Source organism: Juglans regia, chromosome 3 (genome assembly GCF_001411555.2).
Source record: "Juglans regia cultivar Chandler chromosome 3, Walnut 2.0, whole genome shotgun sequence".
Lineage (NCBI taxonomy): Eukaryota > Viridiplantae > Streptophyta > Magnoliopsida > Fagales > Juglandaceae > Juglans > Juglans regia.
In genome coordinates this window covers 5,344,019-5,370,812 of record NC_049903.1, presented here as the reverse complement: position 1 = coordinate 5,370,812, position 26,794 = coordinate 5,344,019, and the positions used below count along the sequence as shown (strand labels likewise).

General features: G+C 36.4%; 4 protein-coding genes across 7 annotated transcripts; 2 read left to right on the top strand and 2 right to left on the bottom strand.

Moving 5' to 3' along the window:
- The first annotated feature begins 1,210 nt into the window (after window positions 1–1,210).
- Window positions 1,211–3,312, top strand: LOC108990606 (heat stress transcription factor B-2a-like). Its single transcript, XM_018964610.2, has 2 exons — window positions 1,211–1,649; window positions 2,772–3,312. The coding sequence occupies exons 1-2, from the start codon at window positions 1,374–1,376 to the stop codon at window positions 3,114–3,116; spliced, it is 621 nt and encodes a 206-aa protein (XP_018820155.1). The 5' UTR covers window positions 1,211–1,373; the 3' UTR covers window positions 3,117–3,312.
- A 5,315-nt stretch (window positions 3,313–8,627) lies between these two features.
- On the top strand, window positions 8,628–10,796 carry LOC108990640 (pentatricopeptide repeat-containing protein At4g21705, mitochondrial). Of its 2 annotated transcripts, none has more exons than XM_018964658.2 (2): window positions 8,628–8,946; window positions 9,432–10,796. In XM_018964658.2, the coding sequence occupies exons 1-2, from the start codon at window positions 8,704–8,706 to the stop codon at window positions 10,668–10,670; spliced, it is 1,482 nt and encodes a 493-aa protein (XP_018820203.1). In that variant the 5' UTR covers window positions 8,628–8,703; the 3' UTR covers window positions 10,671–10,796. The 2 variants fall into 2 exon arrangements, with proteins under 2 accessions (XP_018820203.1, XP_018820204.1); XM_018964659.2 differs by having other exon boundaries at window positions 8,634–8,927.
- Window positions 10,797–12,739: 1,943 nt separating this feature from the next.
- On the bottom strand, window positions 12,740–16,563 carry LOC108990624 (monothiol glutaredoxin-S17). Its single transcript, XM_018964630.2, has 3 exons — window positions 16,214–16,563; window positions 16,012–16,086; window positions 12,740–14,225 (listed from the first exon to the last, which is right to left on the bottom strand). The coding sequence occupies exons 1-3, from the start codon at window positions 16,382–16,384 to the stop codon at window positions 12,993–12,995; spliced, it is 1,479 nt and encodes a 492-aa protein (XP_018820175.2). The 5' UTR covers window positions 16,385–16,563; the 3' UTR covers window positions 12,740–12,992.
- Window positions 16,564–17,949: 1,386 nt separating this feature from the next.
- LOC108990625 (putative nuclear RNA export factor SDE5) lies at window positions 17,950–25,572 on the bottom strand. Of its 3 annotated transcripts, none has more exons than XM_018964633.2 (12): window positions 25,469–25,572; window positions 23,698–24,275; window positions 23,573–23,598; window positions 22,740–22,817; window positions 20,781–20,866; window positions 20,327–20,571; window positions 19,772–19,854; window positions 19,629–19,685; window positions 19,086–19,153; window positions 18,861–18,967; window positions 18,703–18,773; window positions 17,950–18,351 (listed from the first exon to the last, which is right to left on the bottom strand). In XM_018964633.2, exons 2-12 carry the CDS (start codon window positions 24,263–24,265, stop codon window positions 18,232–18,234), a joined length of 1,509 nt encoding a protein of 502 aa, XP_018820178.1. In that variant the 5' UTR covers window positions 24,266–24,275; window positions 25,469–25,572; the 3' UTR covers window positions 17,950–18,231. The 3 variants fall into 3 exon arrangements, with proteins under 3 accessions (XP_018820178.1, XP_035544896.1, XP_018820180.1); XM_035689003.1 differs by having other exon boundaries at window positions 20,781–20,854; XM_018964635.2 differs by lacking the exon at window positions 25,469–25,572 and adding an exon at window positions 25,219–25,379.
- Between the last annotated feature and the right edge of the window lie 1,222 nt (window positions 25,573–26,794).

Genomic DNA, 26,794 nt, shown 5'->3' with positions numbered 1-26,794 from the left:
GAAATGAAAAGAATTCTAGAAGATGTTGTTTTTCTAGTTCTGGAACAGACCTTGATTTAGAATGCTTGGTGTTAACTAGGAAATTCTTTTGTAACTAATTCTTTCGGAAGCTAGAATGTGCAATTCACAAGTTGAAATTATTATTATTATTCTGTCATGTTCTTGTTCAGATGAAATTGAAAGGGTAAGGTCTCATAAATGCCGAAGACAAATAAAATTGCCAAAAAATTACCAGACCAATAAAAAAGATTCGCAGAAGCAAGTTGCGGCTATATGAGAATCTAAGATGTCAAGAATGAACAAGTACGGAGATGCCCAGCCCAGAAATTTCGAGATGCCGAAATGTGAACAGAGGCTATCGAAATTTATCACACCAGGAACAGAAAGTGCCGACAGCACTAACCCAGGAAACAGAGACCGAAAACAAGGAGCTTGGACGTTGGGTTCACCCAAAACAACCCAGAGGATGCCGACAGAGGGGGAAGTGCGGCGTGGTTTTGGTTTTGGTTTTTAACGAAACGGTGCGTTTTGTTTTTTCCACATCGGCAGCCGTTTGTGCCCCGTTTATGTGAGGCGACTGTCTTCAGCATTTTTCTATGTATTATATGTTGAGTAAAGCCTTAACTCCAAGTCTCATTTGGTTTGACAGATCATATGAGATGTAATGTTTTGTTGAAAGTTGAATAAAATATTATTAAAATATTTTTTTAATTTCATGATTTGAAAAAGTTGTAATAATTATATGAAGAGCGGTACTATTTTGCCGCCTGAATAGCACCGCTTAGTCTTTACCGTCAGTTGCTTTTGCAAATTTTTTTTTTTCTATTCACATTTTTTAATATATTTAAATATTTAAAAAAATAAAAAATACACTTAAAATCACTTCCTTAATCACTAAATATATAAAATAAAAAATTTATCAAGCGGTACACTTGAGCGGTATTATTGAAGTGACAAAATAACTTTTCTCTTATATGAGATAAAATAAGATGAAACGAGATAATTTGATTTTACCTAAACAAACCAAACTATCAATCAAGTAAAATGGGCCTAGCTACTAATTAACTCCGAAGTGCCACTTGTCACTGCCTGATGCCGGATTCATGGAACTTCCATGATTCCATTCCAAGCTTGGTTTCAAACTTCAAATGATCTGTGGCTAGGATACTACATACCTGATCTCTTTTCCTTTAAGAAAGTTGCATGCACTAAAGAAAGAAAGAAAGAAGAAAAAAAGGGAGAGAGACCAGAAGAAAAGTGTACGTGAAGTTTGTCCACGGTACACGGCACTAGCAGTTTCCTAGCTAAAAGAGGGTACGTCATATATATATATAAGGAAAGGTCAGGAACGAGGAACGGTATTTGGGCACTCCATGGAGCAGGAGGGCACAAGCAAGAGTACTGCTAGTTCAAGCCAATCTCCGAGATCACGATGCCCAGCTCCCTTTTTGTCAAAGACTTATGACTTGTTAGAAGAAGGAAGAGCAGATGATGATCATCATGATCGTGCAGGCAAGAGAATCGTGTCATGGAATGCGGAGGGAACTGGGTTTGTTGTTTGGTCTCCAGCAGAGTTCTCGGAGCTCTTGTTGCCTAAATACTTCAAGCACAACAACTTCTCTAGCTTCATTCGCCAGCTGAATACCTATGTAAGCAGTATACTCTCTGTCTCTTCCTAAATTATGCATGGGTTTCTGTCTCTTCCTCTTTTATTTCAAAGTAAATGATCAGCCACCATTATTCCAGTTTATCAACATGTGGTTTTTGATCATACATTTGGTTTTTTTCCTGTATTGGCAAGAAAATATATATATATATTTGCTTAATTTCTTAAAAGAAGTAAGTACTGCATGTAGGTTAGAATCTGGAGTGGAGAATTTCAATGGTCGCCCAGGAATTTCTCCCTTCCTTGCGGAATCTAGCTAGCTAGCCAGTAAACGTCGTTGAATGGTCGCATGCACTACCCTTATTCTTAGCATTTGAAATAAGACGATCGGATGTGTGATGTATATATGCACTTTAATTTCAAACTGCTAAAACAAAAAAGACTCGTTTTTTCAAAGATATATATATGTGGTGAAAGCAAATCATGATGTGAAACGATATATTCGATTTTATTGGTCATACTTTAATAATAGAGCCAGGACGGGAAATAGCCTCGTTTGTTTTCATATTAAGGCTTCTTAATTTAATTCATCTCATCTAATTATTACAATTTTTTAAAATTTTTATATAAAATAAAATAAATAATTTTACTTTTTCAAATCATAAAATAAAATAATATTAAAAAATATATATTCTAATAATATTTTATTCAACTTTTAACTTTAATGTCAACTCATCTTGTCTCATCTGTAAAAATAAACAAGAGTCAAAAGAATGTGTTTTTTTTTTCCTTCTTAATTTTAACAAGTCAAGATAATCACACTGCCAAGAAAAGAGAAGAAAGGGAAAGTTCACCCTACACTAGTTGCTTGTTTACAACTGGAGGTACAGTGCAATGACAAAATTAAGGGGAGACAGTGTTTTAACTTGTCCGAGACTGACGGGATTAGGTTCTGATAATTTAAGTTGTAAGATTAGACTCTGTTCTTGATAGTTGCATCCATAGTATGAGACTGTGTCCATGGAATTAAATCGGAGACTGCGTATATGAGCCGGAAAGCGAAGACACATGAACAAAATGAAAGCTATCTATTATCTCGTACGTGTCTTAATTTGGGTTTGGCTTATTAATTTGCTAATTCTTTCATCCCAAAAAAAAAAAGCAGGGATTCAAGAAAACATCTTCGAAAAGGTGGGAATTCAAGCACGAGAAGTTCAAGAAGGGGTGCAGGCAAATGCTTGCTGAGATCACTAGGAAGAAGAGCGAGCCAAGTATCTTTCCAGCATATCTCAAGGCTTCTGAAGAGAGCAGTAAGATGACTGCTGCCTGCATGGAGGAGACTAATCGTCTGCTACTCCTGAAGGAGAACAAGGACCTAAGGAGGGAGAAGGTGGAATTGCAGATGCAAATAGCCCATTTCAAAGCACTGGAATTAAAGTTGTTGGATTGCCTCTCTCAATACATGGGGCCGGGGGAAACAACAACCAGAACAAAGTTAGGAGCTAGCTAGGCCTTGTAATTAGAAGGTCTGAGACGAACAAAGCTAATTTGTATGATATATAGCCTACTTAGAGAAAATTTGTATTATATCATTGGGTGGTGGAAATTATTTTTCAGTTTTAGTTATCTCATGGGGAATCAATATATATATATATATATGCATAAATACTCTCTTTGAAAATGAGTAAGATCTGTTAGACGAGAGCAATTTCTGAATATTTTCTCTACTATTCATCATCAAGTCAGTGTATATTTATACACTGTTTACAGGGAATCAAATTCAGTTACAAAAGAATATAAAAGTATAAAAATACAACTAAATGTTACGTTACAGCAGAGGGTATAAAGGGTATATGGTTAATACGCCCTCTCGAGTCCATAGGGGTATCAACCACTGTGAGACTTGATCTAAGAGCAGCAAATCGCTCAGAAACAATTGGCTTAGTAAGTACATCAGCTATTTGATCTTTGGAAGAGCAGAACAAGACTTTAAGACTATTTGCAGCTACCCTATCACGTACAAAGTGAAAGTCTATGTCTAAGTGCTTTGTTCTTGAATGATAGACAGGATTGGCGGATAGGTAGGTTGCCCCAATGTTGTCACACCAGAGAGTAGGTGGCTGAGTTAGAAAAAGGCCAAGTTCCCGAAGAAGAGTTTGAATCCAGATCAACTCCGCAGCTGTGGTGGCAAGTGATTTGTATTCGGCTTCTGTGCTTGATCTGGCCACAGTCTTCTGTTTCTTTGAGCTCCATGATATAAGGTGCTTGCCAAGAAAAATACAAAAGGCTCCAGTTGAGCGTCTATCATCTGGGCATCCTGCCCAATCTACGTCTGTGTAGGCCTGCAAGGTAAGACTTGAAGAGGTTTTGAAGAGCATGCCATAATTTATGGTGGACTTGAGGTATCTAAGAATCCTCTTCACAGCTGACCAGTGTGAAACTTTTGGGCAATGCATGAATTGGCAAACTTTATTTACTGAGAAAGCAATGTCGGGCCTAGTCATTGATAAATATTGTAAGCCCCCAACAATGCTTCGAAATAAAGTGTGGTCAGTGAATTCAGGACCATCAAATTGTGACAGCTTGAGAGAAGCTGCCATAGGTGAGGTCATTGGCTTAGAATTAAGCATGTTACTTCTTTCCAAGAGATCTTTTATATACTTCCTTTGAGACAGAAAAATCCCAGAATTAGAGTAATCAACTTCAATCCTAAGGAAGTAAGACAATCGGCCTAGATCCTTCACAGGAAAGGCTCTGGCCAGAGCAGAAATCAGTTTGTCTATAGCAGCAGGTATGGAAGAAGTAATGAGCATATCATCAACGTAAATCAGTAGAAACATATGTAAATCACCAGAATTCAAAATGAATAGTGATGGATCAGCACGTGAAGCAGAGAAGCCATAATCAGTGAGCCAGGTGCTCAATTGAGCAAACCAGGCCATTGGTGTCTGTTTAAGACCATAAATGGCCTTGTTGAGTTTGCACACATAATCAGGATATTGTTTATCAATAAATCCTTGAGGTTGCTGCATAAAAACAGTGTCAGTAAGCTCTCCATGCAAAAAAGCATTCTGAATATCTATTTGGCGCAGAGGCCAGGTATGACTCACAACAATAAATAGAACTAGACGAATGGTGGTGGCTTTAACAACTGGACTAAAGGTCGCACCATAGTCTAAACCAAACTGTTGATGGTACCCTTTTGCTACCAAACGGGCTTTCCGACGAGCAAATGACCCATCGGAATTCAACTTGGTCTTATAGACCCAACGACAACCAACTACATTATAGCTAGGGTTTGGAGGAACCAATGTCCAAGTTCTGGTTTGATTTAAAGCATTAAACTCAGAGGACATAGCATCATACCATTCAGAGAATCTGGAGGCAACCGTGAAGCTCGTAGGTTCATCCGGGACCTCCATAGTGGTACTGAGACAATGACGCTGCGGGTACAGAACAGTGCCATCGGTAAAGTTACGAGGCCGTAGAGAGTCCGTGTGGCTGTGAGTAATGATCGGAGACTGAGGAGGAATGAGATTGTGAGGTGGGAGTTGACGAGGTGCAGGGGAGGCGTTTGTGACAGGAGGCTCAGAGAGATTGGACGGAACAAAGACTTCGTGAGAGGGTGAAGTTTCGGGAAGTGTAGTGGAAGGCTCCGACGTATGGGATGAAGAGGTGGGAGTGGAAGTGATGAAGGTTGAGTTAGGGTTAGGGTTTGTTTCAGTGCTTCGGGTAGGGAAGGTATTCGAGGGAGAGGCGGCAGCAGATATGGGAAAGTGATTAGGGGTCGGGTCATTAGGGTTTTGATAATGGGTGTGAGACGGAATGGGCCATGGGCCTGGGCCGAGAATAGAAGATGGTGGGGCAAGTATGGGTAGAAGTGTATGAGAGGATGGTTGGGCTGGGGAAATCGAATTGGGCTGGTTGTTTGAGTAAGGAAAGGAATTTTTAGAGAATAGAACATCTCTTGAGATGTAGAGTTTTTTTGAAATGGGCTCGAAGCATTTATAGCCTTTGTGAGATAGACTGTATCCCAGGAAAATGCAAGAGATGGACCGAAAATTTAATTTGTGTTTGTTGTATGGTCTGAGGTTGGGCCAGCATTGGCACCCAAAAGTTTTCAAAAAATGATAATCAGGTTCTTTATTGTAAACCAAGAAATGAGGGGATTTATTGCGGAGAATTTTAGAAGGAAGAAGGTTTATGAGATATACAGCGGTTTCAAAAGCCTCAGTCCAAAAGAATAAGGGGAGAGAGGAATGGGCTAGTAAAGCAAGCCCAGTTTCAACGATATGACGATGTTTACGCTCAACAAGACCATTTTGTTGATGAGCATAAGGACAAGAGAATCGATGATTAATGCCAAGATTAATGCATTGAGTGGTGATGGGTTTGAACTCAGCGCCACCGTCGGTTTGTAAATTAATTAATTTAGTGTTAAAGAGACGTTCTATGCGAGCAAGAAAGTGGGGAAAAATTTGATGAACATCTGATTTTAATTTTAAAGGAAAGATCCATGTATAACGTGTAAAGTGATCAAGAAAGGAAACATAATATCTATATCCAATTTGAGAAACAACAGGTGCTGGGCCCCATAAGTCGGCAGTAACCAATTCCAAAGGCCGTGAGGACTGAAGCCCACGAAATACATAGGGAAGTCTATGGCATTTCGCAAGGGGACAGGAGACACATTTGGACATAGAGCTGCTGCTGGGAACAATGGGCAAGCAGTTGGTGCGCACAATGGAAGAGACAACTTCAAGTGATGGGTGACCCAAACGGTGATGCCACTGCGAGAGAGAGGTATGCTCGCCGAGGTAGGAGGAAGCCGAAGCTTGAGCAGTCGATGTTATGGCTGGTGGAAAGGCGTAGAGACCATTCTTAGTTGGACCGATGAGGAGGCATTTCTTGGTCCGAGAATCCTTAACACAGAAATGGGAAGAATGGAATTCAAAAAAGCAGTTGTTATGAAGGCAGAATTGTCGAACCGAAACAAGATTTTTTGAAATATTTGGTACATGGAGGAGATTTCGAAGATGGAAAGGAGAGGAGTTAGAGAGAAGAGAAGCATTACCGGAGTTCTGTATAGGAAGGCACGAACCGTCACCGATGCGTATTGTCTCAGGACCACCATAAGGTTCACTGGAGAGATTGAGGTTACCAAGATCATGGGTTAGATGATGAGTAGCTCCAGAATCTGGGTACCAGGTGGGATCACAGTGTGTATACGGGTTGGTGTTTGATGAACACGGGTTGGTGTTTGGTAGTGGATGGGTGTTTGGAGAGGCATAGTTGGCAAAGAAGGAGGATGGTGCTTCATACTGATAGGATTGGTTGAATCGGTGCCTGCATTGGAGAGCTACGTGACCTTGTTTATTGCAAACTTGGCACGTTGGACGTTGGTGGGCGCCAGGTGTTTGATGAAAGTTTCCAGTGGGTCCACGGCCATTTCTTCCAGTTGAGCATCCCCTGCCTCTTCCCTGTCGTCCACCATGATTATTGCCATGTCCACCACGTTGATAAGAACTAAAGTTTGCTGAGAACTCAGCAGCAGATCGAGTAGAATGAGTGAGCCGACTTTCATGCACCAATAGAAGCTGATAGAGTTCGGTTGTAGTAACCGGATCAGATCTCGTGGTGATAGAAGTCACAAAAGGCTCATAGGCTGGTCCAAGCCCATTGAGTAAGTAGGTGACAATTTCTTTGTCTGGCAAGGGATTTCCAGTAGAGGCAAGTGTATCAGCAAGGAGACGAGCTTTACCAAGGTAGTCTGTTATGGACAGATCTCCTTTAGTTAGATTGGTAAGCTGAAAACGCACTTGGTACTCCTTTGCTTGAGACTGAGAAGAGATAAGGGTGCTAAGAGAATCCCAGAGGCCACGAGCTGTTGTAGCTCGGAGTACATGGCCGAGGATGGAGTCTGATAACGAAGAGAAAAGGATGCTAAGAACTAGCTGATCATTTCTCTTCCAGACAAGATAATCTGGGTTGATTTTTGGAACAGATTCAGTGGTAGAAGAGAGAAATTGTGGAGGTGACCGATTAGTTCCATCTACATATCCATAGAGATCTTGTCCTCTAAGGTATGCAGATATCTGAACTTTCCAGAGCAAGAAATTCTCAGTAGTGAGCTTGGTAGTCACTACGTGAGATAGGCTAGGAGAAGGCGAACCCATGGATCAAGAGAGACTGCTAGTCGAGCAGCTCTGATACCATGTTAGACGAGACCAATTTCTGAATATTTTCTCTACTATTCATCATCAAGTCAGTGTATATTTATACACTGTTTACAGGGAATCAAATTCAGTTACAAAAGAATATAAAAGTATAAAAATACAACTAAATGTTACGTTACAGCAGAGGGTATAAAGGGTATATGGTTAATAAGATCTACTATTAAAAAATTAATTTTTTTTTATGTAAATCTCATGTTTTATTCATTTTTTTCAAAACGATTATGCAGTAATTATGCAATTCATAATTATAAATATATTTTCTCTCTCTATATATATATAGAACCAAAACATTGAATGTTCTTAACAGAATTTGTAACGGTCCAACATGAAAAGCAAAACTCAACTTACAAATGGATTTTTATGTCATAAAATAAAAATAATTAGTGAAATCTTTTCAAATCGTTAAAAATTGTAATGATTTCTTCTTTCTAAATACTGTAGAATTCTATTTTTCATCATTTTATGTTAGAGTGTTATAATTTTTGTTGTTTAGCTTGCTGAGGCATTGTCAAGCAATTTTGAGGAAAATGGCTTCTTTTTTATGTCTTCCAAAAGGGTTGTCTCAACTTAGAACGGATAAAATAAAATAATTGATTTTTTGGTATTCTTTTCGACTGCTTGATTAAATCGTTTAACATAAATTTAAAAAAGAAAAAGAAACAAAATTTATTTGAGACTCAACCAATACTTTGAGCCCAGAAACTTAAGCCCGTATTCGATAATGGGCTCGATCGGCCCAACCTGGAAGCCGATATTCAAAACCTTAAACCCTACTGAGCTCCCCCATTTCTATTCCTCGCCATTTGTTCTGTCTCCCTGTGTCTGTCTCTGGCTCTAACGTCTTCCTAAAACCCTTAGCCAATGGATCCAAAGCTCTTCTCGAAAACCCTAATCCGTAGTGCGATTACAACAAGATCGTACTACACGAGTAGGAGTCTCAAGCCGACCCTGTACTCGAGAATCAGTCCCCTTGGAAGCCCTGGCTTAAGCGTGGTACCGGAGCTCGACGATTGGGTCCAGAAGGGAAATAAGGTCCGAATCGCGGAGCTTCATCGCATCATTCGCGATCTTCGCAAGCGCAAGAGGTTCTCTCAGGCCCTTGAGGTTTGCAATTGCTTTTTTTGGGGGGGAATAGTTTTGTGCTAGTCTCTGTTTGGTTGCTGAGAAAATGTGGGAAAATAAAAGATATTTCATAGTTAGAAATTTTATTTAACCGTCCAGAAAATAAACCTTCAGCCGTCTGAGGCTGGTTCAACTGTTTGGGGCGACGGAAATAAGAATTAAATTTCGCTTTTTAACTAATGGAGGGTAATTGTCTATAGGGGACCAGAAGCCAATTTATTGTCCAATTCCAGTAATTTTAATGAAGGTTAAAGGTTTCAAATTTCAATTGTTGTACTGTTCATTATTTGGTTTTTGTTTGGTAATTTATTGATTTGTGCTTATTAAGTTTGTTCATCTTGAAGGACTCTGCGTGTACTAATTGATTTTTACGAGACTCTTCCTTTATGTGCTCGTAATATTAATCAAGAAACAATTTGCTGATTAACGCGGTTAAGTCAGTAATCTTCACCTTATTTGCGGTGCAGGTTTCTGAGTGGATGAACGAAAAGGCTATATGTATATTTTCTCCGGTTGAACATGCGGTGCAGTTGGATCTCATAGGCAGGGTTCGTGGATTTCTTTCTGCAGAAAGTTATTTCAGTAACTTGAAGGATCAACATAAGACTGATAAGACGTACGGTGCTCTGCTGAATTGCTATGTCCGTCAGCGCCAAACTGAGAAGTCCCTCTCTCATTTGCAGAAAATGAAGGAGATGGGTTTTGTTTCGTCCCCTCTCACTTACAATGACCTTATGTGTCTTTACACAAATGTTGGGCAGCACGAGAAGATTCCTGATGTGCTAACTGAGATGAAGAAGAACGGTGTTTCCCCTGACAACTTCAGCTACAGAATATGCATCAATTCTTACGGTGTGAGATCTGATCTTGAGGGAATGGAAAATATTTTAAAAGAGATGGAGCGCCAACCTTATATTGTCATGGATTGGAATACATACGCTGTTGCTGCTAATTTCTACATAAAAGCTGACCTGACGGATAAGGCAATTGATGCCCTGAAGAAATCAGAACAGAAGCTGGATGAGAAAGATGGGCTTGGCTTCAACCAGCTAATTTCACTTTATGCCAAACTAGGGAAGAAGGATGAGGTCTTAAGATTATGGGGTCTGGAGAAAACTGCTTGTAAGAGATGCATAAACAGGGATTTTATCACTATGCTGGAGTCTCTTGTGAGGCTTGGTGAGCTTGAAGAAGCTGAGAAAGTAATAAGGGAGTGGGAATCATCTGGGAACTGTTACGATTTTCGAATCCCAAATACGGTCATTGTTGGGTGTTCTGAAAAGGGTTTACTTGAGAAAGCAAAAGCCATGCTCGAAGACTTGAGGGAGAAAGGAGAGGCTACTACTCCTAACAGTTGGAGCCTGGTGGCAGCTGGATACCTGGGTAAGGGTGAGATGGAGAAAGCCATGGAATGCTTGAAAGCAGCTTTCTCTTTACACGCGGAGAATAAAGGATGGAAGCCCAACCCAAAGGTAATTTCAGGGATACTGTCTTGGCTTGGTGAGAAAGGCAGTGTCGGAGATGTAGAAGCTTTTGTGAGCTCGCTTCAGACCATAGTCCCAGTGAATAGGCATATGTATCATGCTCTCATCAAGGCACATGTTAGAGATGGTAAAGAAGTAGACGAACTGTTGCAACGCATGAAAATTGATAAGATAGATGAAGACGAAGAAACGAAGAGAATTCTTGGCACGAGGCAGACCTAAATTTTAAACTGCTTCTGTTGGAACATAATGGCTGATTTTCTTTTGAAGGCCGTTTATTTGCTCAATTTGAGGTCATAGTGTTGAAAAAGCGTTAAATTACCTAATTCTAGCACTGCTTTGCTTCTCATCAAAGGAATTTCGAACAGCAAACATTCACTATAGTGCTCTGTAGAATATTCTACTATAGAGTCTTTGATGTACTCTGGATCAAGTCCAGTCCTGCTTTGTTTCGAACATTTCCTGTGCCTCACCCTTGCTCACTCACTTTTCCATTAAAAAAAAAAACTAAATAAAGAAGTACTAATTAAATAAGATGAAATCGTTTATGCAAGAACCTGGAGTTAGGGTAGTCCCAGTTACTCGAGTTGCAGGCTGCAAGCCCATGGGCTGAACGCCTGCTACTCTGCCTTCTTAAATGTACAGCTCATCCCAAACTTTCAAAATTACTGCTTACCGCTGGTACATTGATATATATGGTTTTTTTTTTAATATCATAACATTTTCCTATCCCATTACCATCTGTTTATCAGCTCGTCGTTTGTATGTTCAAGGTGATAGTATCTATAGATTTCTTTTGACTTGCCAACAATGTTGTCATGTGTAAAGATTTTAAGGGTCCCTTTTACGGGTCCTTTTATACATTCTTAATTATTAAGTAAAAAAAAAAATTAAATTAAATATGTAAGTGGTCAAAACAAGAGGACAAAATCATGGGGACATATTCAGGGATAATAAACGGTCGGTCCGGACCGAACGGACCAAATGGTCCATGTTTTAGAGGACCAAAAAGTTTCAGTCCAATCCACGGTCTAAGGTTTTTCTACCTCGGACCGGACCGAATAAAAAATAAAAAATATATATATTTTATATATATTATTTATATAATAATTATATAATTAACAATATAAAATTTTAAATATATTATTAATTCTTGTTAATATTCTATAAATTAATAATATTTTTTATATATTTTCATCTAACCTCTCACTCTTAACAATATAAAATCTTAAATATGTTATTAACACTTGTTAATATTTTATTAATTAACTAATATATAATATTAATTAGTTAATTATATAGTAATTATATAAATTAATAATGTAATTTTCATCTAATTTATTATCATTAACCATATAAAATATTTTTTTTATTGAATTTGTTACATAATCTACATTAATAAGTCACTTAGTTTAATTTAGTATTTTAAATAAATTTTTTTATTAATTGATTTAAAAAAAGAAAAGAAAATAGTAATTAGGTTGGATCGACCGGACCGGACTAGACCAATAGCTACCGATCTAGTCCCTATGGGTGTTCGGTCTGGTCTGATCCGGAAAAATGATGAACCGAAAAAGTTTGGTCCATTGCCAGACCGGACCGGATTGAACCAACCGATTTGCACCCTTAGACATACTTATATTTTCTTGAAAAAAAAATGTAATGCTAGAGTGACTACCAAATGTGCACATTAGTACAAATGAATTTTTTTATTTTTATTTAATCATTTTAAAACATCTTTAACCATTTAGAAAAGAAAATATGAATTTATTAATAGTCACTTTCTTAACCATTAAAAAATAAAAATAAAAATATATATAATGAACGTATTTAATAATCATTTTCCAAAAAAAAAAAAAGATGAAGAAGAAATACACTGCATTTTATCGATACACCTTTCGGTTTCTTAACATTTTTCGAGATTAAGGCTGTATTTGGATGTTGAGTTAAACTCAATTTTTTATAAATAATAATGAGTTAAATAATGAAGAAAGTTTAATAGTGAGCTAAACTCGCTTCTTGGTGTGCTTTCGATTGCAAGTCATTGGCTGGTACAACCGTACCAATTGTTCCATGCATATCGAGATTTTGAAATCAGGATGAACAGGAAAATGGAAGAAAACTTTCTATCTGATTGTCGTCCATCGTAAAGGCCTTGAATCTCAGTTGTAAGATTTATCACACCAACCAAATTATATGCTGACACGTGTAAACCCGCCAGGTTAATTGCAAGACATAAAATTACTTAAAAGAGTTACTATCCATATAATTCTCCACTGAAAAGGTAAGGATGTTTTGCAGACAACTATCAACCTTCATAATATAACTTCGATTTGCAGAAATAATGCAGAGTTTTTCAGACATTGAAGCATCGAGTAATATACCCAAAAAAAAAACAACATACAAAGAGTATCCGAACATTAATAAGATATATGTAAGGCAAACGTTTAAAACAAGTATGATGTCAAAAGCACGGCTTCGAACACAGTCGGAAATTTGGGTAAAAAAGATGTCCCGCATTATTTGCAAAAATAAAACCAATCCTTACTCAGATAGGGTAGATTTTAGCTCTCCGTTATCTCGCAGCTCCATCACAATGTCACAGCCTCCTATTAGCTCGCCTTTATAGTAAAGCTGGGGAAAAGTTGGCCAGTTGGAGAGGACCTTTAGCCCCTGCCTCACTTCCTCATCAGTTAATATATCGAAGGTACCAAAAGTTAAACCCTCCTCACGTAGGGCATTTATGACCTTGGAACTGAAACCACATCTGGGAGCATCTGGGGTACCCTTCATAAACAGCATTACTGGTGAAGAACTTATCAACTTCCTCAGACGATCTTCAAGAGCTTCCTTCTGAACAATACCTTTCTCCGCTAAGACCTTCTTCAGTTCCCCGCTTTTCTGCATCTCCAACACAATGTCTGATCCACCAATGAGTTCACCCTTAATATATAACTGTGGGTAACTAGACCAGTTTGAATAAACTTTGACCCCTTGACGGACTTCTTCATCAGAAAGAATGTCAAAACTCTCAAACTCAACATTTTCTTGTCTGAGGATTTCAACTACCTTACGGCTGAAACCGCACTTGGGTTCATCTGGTTTTCCCTTCATAAAAAGCATAACTGGGCTTGAATTGATCAGGTTTTCAATCTGAGAGGTTAAGATAGAACTTAGACCAGTAGATTCGGAGATTCCACCCTTTCCACTTCCAGCTTCGCTCACTTTTACCTCATTTGAAGCATTAGTATCAATCCCATGATCTCTGAAAACTTCTTGTAGTTCACCACTCTCATGCATTGCAATTACGATATCACATCCACCAAGAAGCTCCCCTTTGCAATAGAGCTGTGGATATGTCGGCCAGTTAGAAAATTTCTTCAAACCATCACGAACGTCATTGTCAGCTAAAATATCAAAGCTTCCAAATTTAACATTTTCCTTCTTCAAAATTTCAATAACTTTTTGGCTAAATCCACACTTTGGCTCTTCTGGGCTTCCTTTCATGAATAGCATGATTGGGTGAGAGTTAATCAGCAGCTCCAGACGTTTTTTCAATGCATCACCAAGGCCATGTTTCCCTTGGTTTTCGACTTTGGCAGAGCCATTTTCTTGAGCAAACTCTTTGACTGTTTCAAGGACAGTAGCTCCTGCAGCCAGCCCAAGACTGGCAGGAGCAGCAGGCTCTCCAGGGCCAACTGGACCAGCGACTTTAGCAACTTTATTAGCCAAACTAGATGGATCTGCACCCTCCAAGGTATCAACAGTCTTACCATCCTGACACAGAAAGCAAGTTTAAAATATGGATTTACCACAAGAACAGTATTTGATAAGGGAGAGAATAATCATAAGTCCTAAACTCAAATGGAGATTAACGCCACCTGACAAAGTTTATTTAGATACAGTGATGTCAAATTATGCAGTTACAAAAATTGGGGGTTGTTACAAAAAGTAGAACATCAAAACATAAAGTGCTAAATTATCTCACAGCCCGAGTATCAGTACAGATAAAAGTCAGATTTTTCAAATAACACACCCTATAAAAACTGGAGGCAAAATATGCAATGGCTCAATAATAATTAAGGGGGGAGAGAGAGAGAGAGAGAGAGAGAGAGAGAGCTGCCCATCAAACCACACAAGAATATGACAATTGATAGTTATTAGCCATAATCATTACTTCTAAGCATAATGCAATAAAAACAGCACCGATTACTTTTTTTCTCCACAATATGACAAAGCTACCAAACTCCATTTTTTTGGTGGGGGTGTTTAACCAACCACCATTTCTGGACGTTCAAAGTTCATGTACAAGATGGGAAGAACCTTTGTCACCAAATCTGGTTACTAAAAGTCATGTATATTTATGAATTTTTCAACAAGCTACTTGAGATACAATAGAAATATTCAGATTCATGATCTTATGATTGGTTCAAGCATCTTTTTTTTATAAGTAAAAATATTATATAGATCAATAGGAGTAACCAAGTACACTGAATGTATACAAGAAAACATTTTGCCCATATTAGAAAGCCCCAAATAACCCAAAAAGCCTGTGAAAAACAACCCAAAATACACCAAGCCCGACCCCAACCCCTTGTTTTCCGTAGAACTAAAACTCTACCCGATGGTTCAAGCATCTTCTGAGAGATGCATCTCAGCTGCCCCAACCAAATGGACGGTGTCGTACCCAAACCACTCACAAGTGCTCTTCATGTTCCATTAGGAATTCACTTCCATATCTTATAAAAGATCTCACTATCTAAATGTCTTCCCAAATCTCATTAAACTACATTTGTTAAAAGAGATGGCATGGAACTTCTATAATCTAATCTCTATAATCTAATCTTAGTTCCATGTTCCTGTCGTAAATTCCCAGTCCCCTCTTCCTCAGATGATGCTGTCGTGGGTATTCACTCAAACTAACTTCTAAAAGTCCATCCAATACCACCTTTAAAATCCATCTCATTAGAATTTAAGTTGCTAGTCTACTTCCAACCAATCTAAAACCTGCAAAATTGCTAGCATCATCACACGCCATTTTTTTTATCAACGTTAACAAACTTTTGTATTGCAAACTCAAACTCTCCAACTACAGTCTTTTACTAATTCTTCATCAATTTCTAAATACTTGGTCGTGCTGTTAGAATACATAAACTAGATATTGACACTTTGACCACCGAATTATAAGTATACACTGACATAGTAAGACAAACCATCCAACAGAAAAAATAAATAAATAAATAAAGAACACTCGCAAATAGTAGTTGCAAAGATTTAGAGATGACCGCAACGCGTTATCATCAATGTTTATATCCCTGATACCAATACATACCATTTAAAAATACGTCCCAATACACTAACAGCTGGAATACAATCCAAAACCCGTATATCAACTTCTGTAATCGATAATTTCTAAAAAAAACTAAAAAGAAATATATATATATATATATAAATATAAATATATCATGATTATCCAACATACCCTTTCAGCCTTCTTACTGCAAAACAAAAAATTAGACCTCGAAAAAAACCGAATTAAAATGAGAAAAATACATCAACAAACCTTAAAGAGAACAAAGAAAGGCACCGCAGAAACCGAATAAGCCTCAGATATCTCAGGTTGCCCTTCAGCTTCAGCCTACAATAATTTTGACCAAAAAATTCAATAAATAAAAAAGAAAACAATGGTAAACCACTGAAAATACAATTGGGAAAACACTGAAAGCTATAAAAGAGGATAAAAAAAATATGAAAGAAGAAAGAACCCTGAGGAAGTGGGCGCGAGGGAAATCGGTGGAGAGGTGGGAGAAGACTTGGTCCATGTGCTTGGAGGCTTCGCACCATGAGGCCCAGAAGTGTAGGATAACCGGTGCGCCACTCCCCACCACGTTATCAAGCTCCGCCTTTGAGTGCACGTCCTTTACCGACCCACCCATAGTTGGCTAAAACGCAAAAAACTCGCACGCAGAGTGTGAGAGATAAAGAGGAATGGAGATAGAAAATTTGATGCTCGCGTAGGATTACCAGTCACCTCCCAAACCCTAGAAGACGCGCGCAAAGGTTGAGCCTGTCGCTCTTTTTTTTTGTAGCTGAAAAAATGAGCTGCGGAGGATAAAAAAATAAAATCATATATATTTTTAAGTGTGTGTAGGACGTGGAATTTATGTTTAGAATTTTTCTGAAAAAATAGTGGAGGACATTCAGGATTCTTCTCGTGGGTCCCTTCTACACGTGGCTGACTCCCATAACAAGATTCAGCTAAACCAGTCGGGAGTAGGAGTAAACTTTATACGAATACGATGCAAAATTAATGAGTTTGGATTTAATGTTAATAAGTTTGGTTCAAAATTGATTAATTTGTTGATACACGATATATAAATGTACCAATATGCTTAACATGAAATTTAATCTATTTTGATATGTTTATTTTAAAATTAAAATTTTATTATTGTTAATTTATAATATTGATATTTTTCAATATGTCTATATTTTTATTATTTTTATTGTTAAAATTATAATTTTAGACCTGTGCTCATATTTATTATTGTATGATTTGTAATATAAAAAATGTTACTTTGTCCACTCAACTTATCTCCTTATTTTGACATCTCATGTATTTAAATTTTTTTTTAATTTTTTTCTTTACTTAATAATTAAAGAATTGACTATTGATGTATTGATATCTTTTTTTATATATTTTTTAAATGTTTTAAAATGAAAAAAAATATATGAATAAAAAAAAAAAATTCCAATTTCGCCTAGTGGTTACTTGGAGCGGTGAATATTCAGACGGCAGAATAACACCGCTCTTATAATATTAATTTTATTATATATTAAAATTTAAAAAATATTAATATATATTTTTTAAGATATTACATTTATTAATAAATATAGATTTTAATTTTTATGTAAAATTATGTTAATCAGATTAAATGAGTTATACATTTTAATTCAACTCATTAACATGAAATAAATAAATTATATCGTATTAATATATTTATAATTAATTATTAAATAAATTAAAATATATGACTGATCTATTACACCTAATGGACTGAATTAAAATTTGAAAGTTTAACGCACTATAAATACAATACGAAAACATGACTTGTCACCCATAATCGGGAAAAGTGAGCTGGTACGGCTCACTAGCAGTGCTTTTCTTCCAGCATTAAACTCCTAATTCAAATTAAACGGTAACTTGCTACAGAGAGTGAAGCACTAACATTTTTTTGTTTGAAAATTATGTATTCCCTTTAATTGGGATTAACATTTCTCCTGAAATAATGAAAAATAAATAAAAATTCTATTTATCATCTTTATATCACACAATACACATTTTTTTTTCTCTCTTACTAAACGTGTGATATATATATATGATGAGTAGAATAAATAAATTAATTTAGAAAGAAATTAAAAAAATAAAAATAAATATGATGTGTGTCGTATGGAGATGATGCTTAGCAAAACTAAAAAATAAAAGGAAAAGAGAAGACAGGTAAACGAAATTACATGCCAAAACTTGATGAAAAATACTAAATGTCACGTTAAAACAGTCGTCACATTGCAGCATTGCTTACATACAACAGAAAGGCTAAAACAAGAAAAGTCTTCATAAAAATTATGACTAACGAAGAACTGGCCAGCAATAAACACGCGAGGCCTCCAAACTGTTGAACAATTTTTTTCCTCTACCACCGTATAGCCTCAATTGCTTACAGTGCTCATCCTTTCAAGAATCGATAATTTTACCTTGATATGAATAGATGATTTTTTTGGGGCATTATTTTTTGACAAAACTCAAACGTTTTCGGTTGATACTGTTCAAGTGGATTAATATTGTTCCAGCATTTTCTTCTTCTTCAGTCCAAGCAATGGATTCCTTCTCCAATATTTTCATAACCTATCCAAAATGAAACCGGATAGTTACCAGATCGAACCAGGGACCATGAAGGAAAATTAAAGGTGCTTAAAAATTAAAATAATGAATAAAAAAGAAAGGCAAAAGAAAGAAAAGATGCTTCACAAGTAGGGAAATTCTAACCCTGGATAGTTCAATCAACATTTTCAAATGTGAATTAATACTCCATTCTACAAAAAACCATTCAGGTGTGATTCCTGAACTGCCTTTTGAATTTCACAGAGTTAGAACTTTCTTTCCACATATTATTACCTTTAGCCCTATAAAGTTGTTAATTGGAGAAGCATTATCCAACTAAAATCAACTAAGATGAAAACAATCAGCCATTCTTACCAGTCGTCTACGAGATCCTTTTGTGGCATCTTCATCCTTTGTCTCTAAAATGACCTTAAGGGACTTGAATGCTGAAGGGAACAACAACGAAATGCCAATTATTTCAATTACTGTAAACAATTTGATAGAAAATTACAAATGGGAGAATACCGACTTACATGGGATGCCTGAAAATGATGAAAGATGGCATTTCAGAAGGCGTACTGCATCCTTGGCACCACGGTCATGCAAGTCAAGCGTCATTTCATCTTGTGCCTCATCATTTCTGATAATGAACAAACAGAGGTGAATTACAATTATATGGATCGTTTGTGTAACCCTCCATCCAACCAAACAGATGATATGACAAAATGCACACACAATGTAAAGAAAAGGGAAATCACCTAGATTCAAAAATTTTTCTATTGGATTCTTCATCTGCTTCACAAGCCTTCTCATGAAAAAAATGTCCCTGCAATTTCCGTAGCATTTGTTATAACATTTTTAAAATTGGCCAAGGGCATTCGACCATGTGGCATTCCTTTTAGAACTCCTATTTTTTAGTCCAGATACATGACAGATATCTGAAAAATGTCCATGTAACTGAAAATAAGAGCCACAATGAAGAGCAGTTCGCAATTAAGTTTGGATTCATAACTCACCTCAACTCAACTCAACTCATCTTATCATTACAATTTTTCCAAATTTCCACACAAAATATAATAAACAATTCAACTTTTTCAAATTTCAAAACAATAATAATATTAAAAATAATATTCTAACAATATTTTATTCAACTCATCTAAAACCATCTCAACTCATCTCTAAATTCAAACAGACTGAAACAGTGTTTAGTCAAAAGATATTGAATGAAGTAGAACAAATAGAACACTAGTGCTTCTAGTCTCATCAAACCACTGTTACTCTAGTCAGGATGGCGTTCTTACCTGATCTAGAAGTTTTCCTGCTTTAACACGATCACCCTCAGAAAATGCATCAAGTGCCTGAGAAGCAAATGGTGTCCTTACTTTGTAATGTTCAAAGATAAAATAGATGGCATAAAAAAAGAAATTATTAAGTGGTGACCTACAGCTTTATAGTATTCCTTCATGGTGCCCCGATACTCCTTCACAGCTTTACGAAGAACTTGGTAGCTATCCTCATCATCTATATCTGCAATTGAGAGACAATCTCTAGTAAACAAAGGAAAATATAACTCGAAAAAACCATGTGACAGGAATAGACCTGTTTTTGTAGCGGTGAATGAAACTGCGAGGGCAATACATCACTTCTCCTAACAAACTGATGCCTCATGTTTCCCAAACATTTAACAACATATCAACTTTTCCACAGACCATTCTCTTTTGCCATGTGTAGACTTGGGGTACCCAAAGTTTTGAAAATTACCTTTCCACCCTCTCCCATTTAAAAAAAAATCAGAAAATTTATTTATGCCCCCCCTCCTCCAAAAATTCCCTCCCCCTCCTTGACCCACTAAAAATTCTCCTTGGCCATCCCTCCAAAATTTTATATGACTCCTGTAACCCACAAAAAATTAGAGTGTGTTTCTAAATATTTTAAACCCCTCTACAAACTCGATTCAGGACACTGAAGAAATCAAGTTCCTAGAAAATAGAGTACATACCATCATTATCTTTCTGCAAGTATGTCAGAGTCTTCTTGTGTTCTAGGTCATCTATTATAGGTCCATCCACCACTTGCTCAAGTGCTGCATATCTCTTCACAGCCTTTATTGTTCTTCTAGGAAACTCATCATGTCTCTCAGGAGCATTAAATAAAGCAACCAAAACTTCCTTCTGGAGACCATTTCTCTCTTCAACTTTTCCAGGTGGTTCTACTTCATTTATAGATGAAGCTCCATTTCCATTGCTGGATTAATGCAAATAAAGATTAAGCAAGACCTTGAAGAAAAAGTATAAATAGCTAATTTTCCCCTCGAGCATGGGGTTGAGGGGAGTTAAATAGCAATAGAACTCCCACCTCGCACCTCGCACCTTTTAACATAGAAGTTACAATAGTAAAAACAGAATGGTATATCAATAGTTATTGCAAAAGGGATGTAAAGGAAACAATCAAACCTTCTAGGATGATTTACATATTGCAGCTTTCCTTGATGTGAAGGTACTTCAGCTTTTTGACCCTTGTCTGCAAACTGTAAGATGATCTCAAAAAAGCAAGAAAAAACATAATGTATGATAAACCACAATAACTTGCTAGTCTTTTTTATCAGTAAATTACTAGTCTTAATAGCAAACGTGCGTGCGTGTGTGTGTGTGTGTGACATGAATGCAAATATTTGAATTTAAGCAAGATCGTTAGTTAACATAAAGTAATGTAGCTTATTTCATAAAGAAACAATAAGGAACTATGTTTTTCAGGACAAACCATCCAGTACTTGCAGAGGGCATGCAAAACATTCACCATCTGTAACACGATGACACTAGGGTGTATACAGGGACCAACCAGAACCAGCAGCTTGTATATCAAACCAAAGATTATTGGATGTCTTCAGTCAAAGTGGCTTGGTTCACCCAGAGCGAACCAAACAATATCTATAAATATATAATTTTAAATATATTGTATTCTTTTAGTTTTTTTTAAGTGCCCTAGATTTTTTAGTTATTTATTTTTATCCTTTAAATATTAGAGCCCGATGGTCACCAAGGGTTATAATTTTTCTAGTATGATTCACTCTCCGCCAGTTCTACGTCACAATCCCAAAGCCCACCTATCGTCATTGTAGCTGCCATTCTATTCACCGCTTCACCCTCTCTCACCACTTACGTCCACTCTCTCAAAGCTACTTTCTCTCAGCCCACACCTATTCGGTCATTCCCTCTTTCATTTCTGTTTGTTACTTAGTTTGATTGTTGTTTTGATATAAGATTGAATCTGTTTTTAATCTAGTCTCTAATTTCCCTGAGTTTATTTATTTTATTTTTTAATATTCATCTCTTCATTATGTTTCTCCTTTTTCATTTTAAAATTCATCTCTTTGTTATGTTTCTCCCATGCAACAAAACCAACCAAACTGGAAACACATTATCAATGTCGGAAACATCCGACTAGACCTACTCTCTTTGTGTGGTTCAGTTGGGTCCACTCTTTGAGAAACCAGGAGGCAGGGTCATCAGTTTGGTGCCCCTAAGTTCACACCCTAGACAATGCTGAAAAACTTATAAAAAAAAAAAGAGCCTCTCTTCTCAAAGATTCATGTTCAAAATATGGCAGTTACTCTCTTTACAATAACCGAAAACATTGCAAATGAACAGATGCCTCCAAAATTTGGGACTTTTAACTGATCCTCAAACAACAGAGGAGATAAACAGCCTCTGCAGCATAACCCAATCGACATCTCATCTAGCCAAATTATAACTCTATATATTCCAACCAAGGTTATATATAGCTAGTAGCTACTTGATGACAAGCCAAAGGTTTTAAGGAAGATATTGCATTCAATGAAAACTTCCAGTTCACATTGAAAAGTCCTATTCACATGCACAATTCTATTAGACAAAGATATAATTGTTATCATCTGTTCTCTTCTTGTATATTCTCTATTCACATGGATAACTCCATTAGACTTGAATATAAAAGTCATCATCTCTTCCCATGTTGTCATCAATAGTATAGAGAGGAACTGACCATTTACAATAAAATAATAAATGCAATGAGCAAATATGAAAAATTTCCAGCCTGTGAAAAGTAAATATTTACAATAAGTTCCTTTCGCTTTAATCAAAGTAAAATGCTAAATATTTAATCAAGCTGAAAATAATGTTCCTCTGGCAAAATACTGAAAATGCAAAACTAATTTGATTTCAGACCATCTCATTTATGTGATGTCATATCAACTCCAATAAATACTTCCTGCCTTTGACTCGCATAAGCTTAGTTACGAGGCAAAAAAACAGGATTGCCAGTTTCTTAAAACTTATAGCAACTAATTATGGCATTACATCAGTTTCTAACTGAAGAAGGAAGCATATATAATCTAAACGGCCACTGCTTTCTAAAATTACTGGTAATATACTAACCTTTTCAGTAGATTCACTGACAAAATTGTTCCTTGTGCCTAAATTTGCTGCTGATAGTTCAAGTAATTTCTCCATGCACTGAACAGTTGGAGAGAAAAAGGAATTTGTAATTAGAGATGCTTTTTTTTTTTTTTTTATCTTACATGCATCAGAAGAATGTCGTGGATGAGAAAATGACATAGACAGCACTAAGGGAACTACATTTTATCACTTGGAGAATCGATTTACCATCTAGATTTACTACAACAGTTAAATTGGATGTCTGTCAAGGGCATATAACTTATCTCTTTTATTTCAGAGAGATTTTATTAGAGCACCATTTCCATTTCTTGGAGTGATAGCTCTTCGAATAGGGATACTTGTCCCATTATTTACCTTCCATTATTTACCTTAAGCCCTCACTTCATTTTCATTAAACTACTAGTCTCTATATCTTATTCATGCCTGAGATTCCATAAAGGCCACCTATTGCCTATGGGCACCGTCTGTTTAGTTTGCTAAGGATGTTATAATAAATTTGTCACGGAAAGGCTGACGCTTTTTGGCTCATACTTCTCAGTATTCAGACCACCCTTGGTTCATTGGGTTAACCATGAAGTGCTAGGATCTTCTCAGTTTAAATAGACTTATTCAGTAAAGTATCATAAACCGCCAACAATATTTCCTCTATTAACTTTTCCTTGAAGAAATCAGCAGCACTTAATGTCAACAAACTGTATGAACATCTCCAAAAGCATGACAAAGTTCACTCTAGTAACTTATTATTGAAATTTATCACAAAATAAAGGATTTTTTTTAAAGTGAAAACAACATAAACAGTATATTATGCATACCTTTGGCATATCAGGTCCACAATAATCTGCATATTGAATAAGAAGCCTGATTAGTGGCCACAGACATAGTCTAAACAATTCTGTCAAATTAACATCAATAAAATTAGATGTAACAAATGGTTTACCAATAACTTCTCGGATCACATTCCTATCCACCTTGAACCCATCCCCAAGCATTTTGAAAAGAAAATCTTCCATGTCCCAATGCATTGGATCATCTACTGGAGAACCTGACTTAGCTTCAACTTCAGGAAGTTCAGACATCAGCATCACCGGTGAGTCCGGTTTGGATGGTTTGCTCATCCTATAAGACCCTTTTGATGATGATGTGGACCTGATATAGTCCTTACCAAGAATGCTTGAAACAGTACCTCCAGAAACTGGACGACTTTTTTGCTTTGGAGCTCTAGGATTTCCATTTTCTTGACCCAAGTTCTCAGAAAAGTTACCACAGGATGACTCTGAAGATTCTTCCCCCTTTACTTCAAAATTAGATGCATTGGTAGTAGATGTAGAGCCACTTCCCTGCATGTCATACAGAATCTCAGCAGCCAAATCTGCATTTCGGCCAGCCTTGCAATAAGCAGAAGCTATTTCATCAAGAGAACATGTAGAACTAAATGCGTCGAGCAAACCCTTCAGTGCTTTCTCCTCATCGTCGTATTGTGGCACATTCGAGCCAGATGCTTCCATTCCAGGGAAGCTTCACAGCACAAAAGAGGTTCAGAAAGAGTTTAATCAACATTACAAATTCAAATCCGGAAGGCAACTACATACATTATTTGAGGACTAGTGAACTTGCACCAGAACATAAACCACAGTTGAGAGGTTTGAAAAAGTATCTCTCACTAGAAAATTAACAAAAAGAAAAGGGTGCATCAATAACTTGATGCGCAGCTAAGTACCAAAAATCAACAGACAAAAGATGCTGATCCATCATCTCAATTTGATATACAACTAGAATTTTCATCTTCCATGGGTGAGGTAAAAAAACAATTAGTACCGTGCGATGCATACATGCTTTCAAAGTAAAACAAGAGCCTAAAATAATAAAATGAAAGAATCTAATCAAAGGATGGACGGCGTCAATGTTAGAGGCACAAGTGTGCGGTGTCTCCAACAAGGACTTCTCGATGGTCTTCAACCAACTTTGGCACGGAACATTTAAAATAATAATAATAATAATAAGTGCAAATTATCAAAAAGAAAATATTAGAGTCGATAAGCATAACAAAATGCATCAATATTACGCAAAAGAATGACAAAGTAATCATTCAGAGTTTTTTTTCTTAAAAAGATGAAATGAAAGTTATCAAAATACAAATTATCACTCTTCGCGGCTCGGTTGTTGCGTTTATTTCAATTCAATAATTAAGCATTGAACCACTTAACCATAGCAGCAAACAATCAAATAATTCTGCAGAACAATTAAACGCAAAGACTAAAGAGCCAGAGAGAGAGAGAGAGAGAGAGATAAATATATTTCCGCATATAAACAAATGGATAATTAAAGAAATCAAACAAAACAGAAACCAAATTAATTAAAAAGCCAAACCGCCTCAGTGAATCGGCACCACACAATCAGAACAAGAATGCAGCGAAAGCAAGACCGGTATTAAGATCAATGCAAGAGTGATTCAATCAACCTATCAATTTTCACTAGTATCCCAATCGAATCAAATTCCGAGGCAAGAACAAACACGACCGCGTTTGGTAGCACAAAAAATGCATTCCGCTCGGAGGTTCCTCGTGAATTTTAAAACTCATTGCTCTTACTAGTAGCAATTAGAAACGTCATCAGTTTCTCAATCTTTGAGCATTATAAGAAGATAAATAGAAATTCAAGCTCACAGACAGAACTCAGTCCAAAGAGAGAAGAGAGTTTGAGGCACTTACAGTGAGAGACGAAATGAGGGTCTTTGATGAAATGTGCGAGACCGAGTTTGCGATATTTAAGGACGAAAAAAAAAAGCAATGACTGAAAATAAAAAATTAGTATGTGTTTGGATGTTGAAGTGAGTTGAGTTGAGTTGAGTTGAGATGATAAAATATTATTAGAATATTATTTTTTAATATTATTATTATTTTGAAATTTGAAAAAGTTAAATTATTTATTATATTTTGTATTGAAATTTAAAAAATTGTAATGATGAGTTGAGATAAGTTTGGTAACCAAACTCACCATAGTAAAAATAATACGACAATACAGTAAAATAAAATAAAGCGGGAGGGAGATGCTTTTGGCGCCTCTGAGCACTGTCTGAGCCGCATGGCCAGATCTTGATGCCTTCCTCAACCTCGTAGCCAATATCGGTCTCTTCCACGCGACTTCTTCACTAAGTTTGCCAATGCTATTTTCGTTATTAATGACAATTCCAAGGTTATAAGTCCAATAGGATACTGCTTTAGGAAGTTTCATTCCATGTCCGATCTCTTCTGGCTTCATCCAACGGTTGAAACTTGAACGTAAGGATGGATTTGTGATCTTTGCCTATTGAATATAATTAGGACAATTGAATATAATTTTGACTCGCGAAACACTACTGATAATGAGAATAATAATAATAATTAGGACTAAATACTAATGTTAAGAAAAATTATATTTACAGTCATAAAATATATAAGCATTACGTAATTTTTTTAAAAAATTAAATGAATATAAGATTTACATTAAAAAAAATTAATTTTTTAATAATAAATTTTCTTATTTTTTAAATAATTATATAATAATTACATAATTTATAACTGTATGTAACGTTGCTCTAATACTAAATAGGCCAAATAAATTTAACGTTCTAAAATCTCTAGGCCAGAGATCATTTATAATAATATACTCGAATTGAGGTGGTAGTGAACGGTCAAGCCTCATAAGAAGATTATGAATCATCGAAAGTACGTGACAACTGACTAGTTGTTATTGTGGAAATCTGTTCATTTTGAAACAGACGACGGTCTTCATCGTGTACTCCATATTGGGCTTTGGCCCAGCTACTTAGGGTTTGGACAAACCCCATTAAGTTTTATCTTGTTGTGGGATTTGATTTGCTATCATTTGGGTCTCCGGCCATAAAGTAAAGTAAATATATGCTGAGCATATTTATTTATTAAAAATTTTAGCAGCAGTGGCTGTAGTGACCGTACTGTCGTCTTCTTAAATAAAAAACAAAAAACAAAGATATTTTGTTTTTGTTTTAGATTGATCATGAAGAATATTAAGTCATT

Excerpts from the sequence above, each read along its gene's own strand:
- LOC108990625 (XM_018964633.2), bottom strand. The coding sequence starts at position 24,265 with ATGGAAGCATCTGGCTCGAATGTGCCACAATACGACGATGAGGAGAAA. Across the intron at positions 20,867-22,739 it reads TCAGTGAATCTACTGAAAAG|ATCATCTTACAGTTTGCAGA; the intron begins GTTAGTATATTA and ends TGCTTTTTTGAG. Across the intron at positions 20,572-20,780 it reads TATGTAAATCATCCTAGAAG|CAATGGAAATGGAGCTTCAT; the intron begins GTTTGATTGTTT and ends GCATTAATCCAG.
- LOC108990606 (XM_018964610.2), top strand. The coding sequence starts at position 1,374 with ATGGAGCAGGAGGGCACAAGCAAGAGTACTGCTAGTTCAAGCCAATCT. Across the intron at positions 1,650-2,771 it reads TTCGCCAGCTGAATACCTAT|GGATTCAAGAAAACATCTTC; the intron begins GTAAGCAGTATA and ends AAAAAAAAGCAG.
- LOC108990640 (XM_018964658.2), top strand. The coding sequence starts at position 8,704 with ATGGATCCAAAGCTCTTCTCGAAAACCCTAATCCGTAGTGCGATTACA. Across the intron at positions 8,947-9,431 it reads GGTTCTCTCAGGCCCTTGAG|GTTTCTGAGTGGATGAACGA; the intron begins GTTTGCAATTGC and ends TTTGCGGTGCAG.
- LOC108990624 (XM_018964630.2), bottom strand. The coding sequence starts at position 16,384 with ATGGGTGGGTCGGTAAAGGACGTGCACTCAAAGGCGGAGCTTGATAAC. Across the intron at positions 16,087-16,213 it reads CTCGCGCCCACTTCCTCAGG|GCTGAAGCTGAAGGGCAACC; the intron begins GTTCTTTCTTCT and ends AAATTATTGTAG. Across the intron at positions 14,226-16,011 it reads CTTTCTTTGTTCTCTTTAAG|GATGGTAAGACTGTTGATAC; the intron begins GTTTGTTGATGT and ends TTTCTGTGTCAG.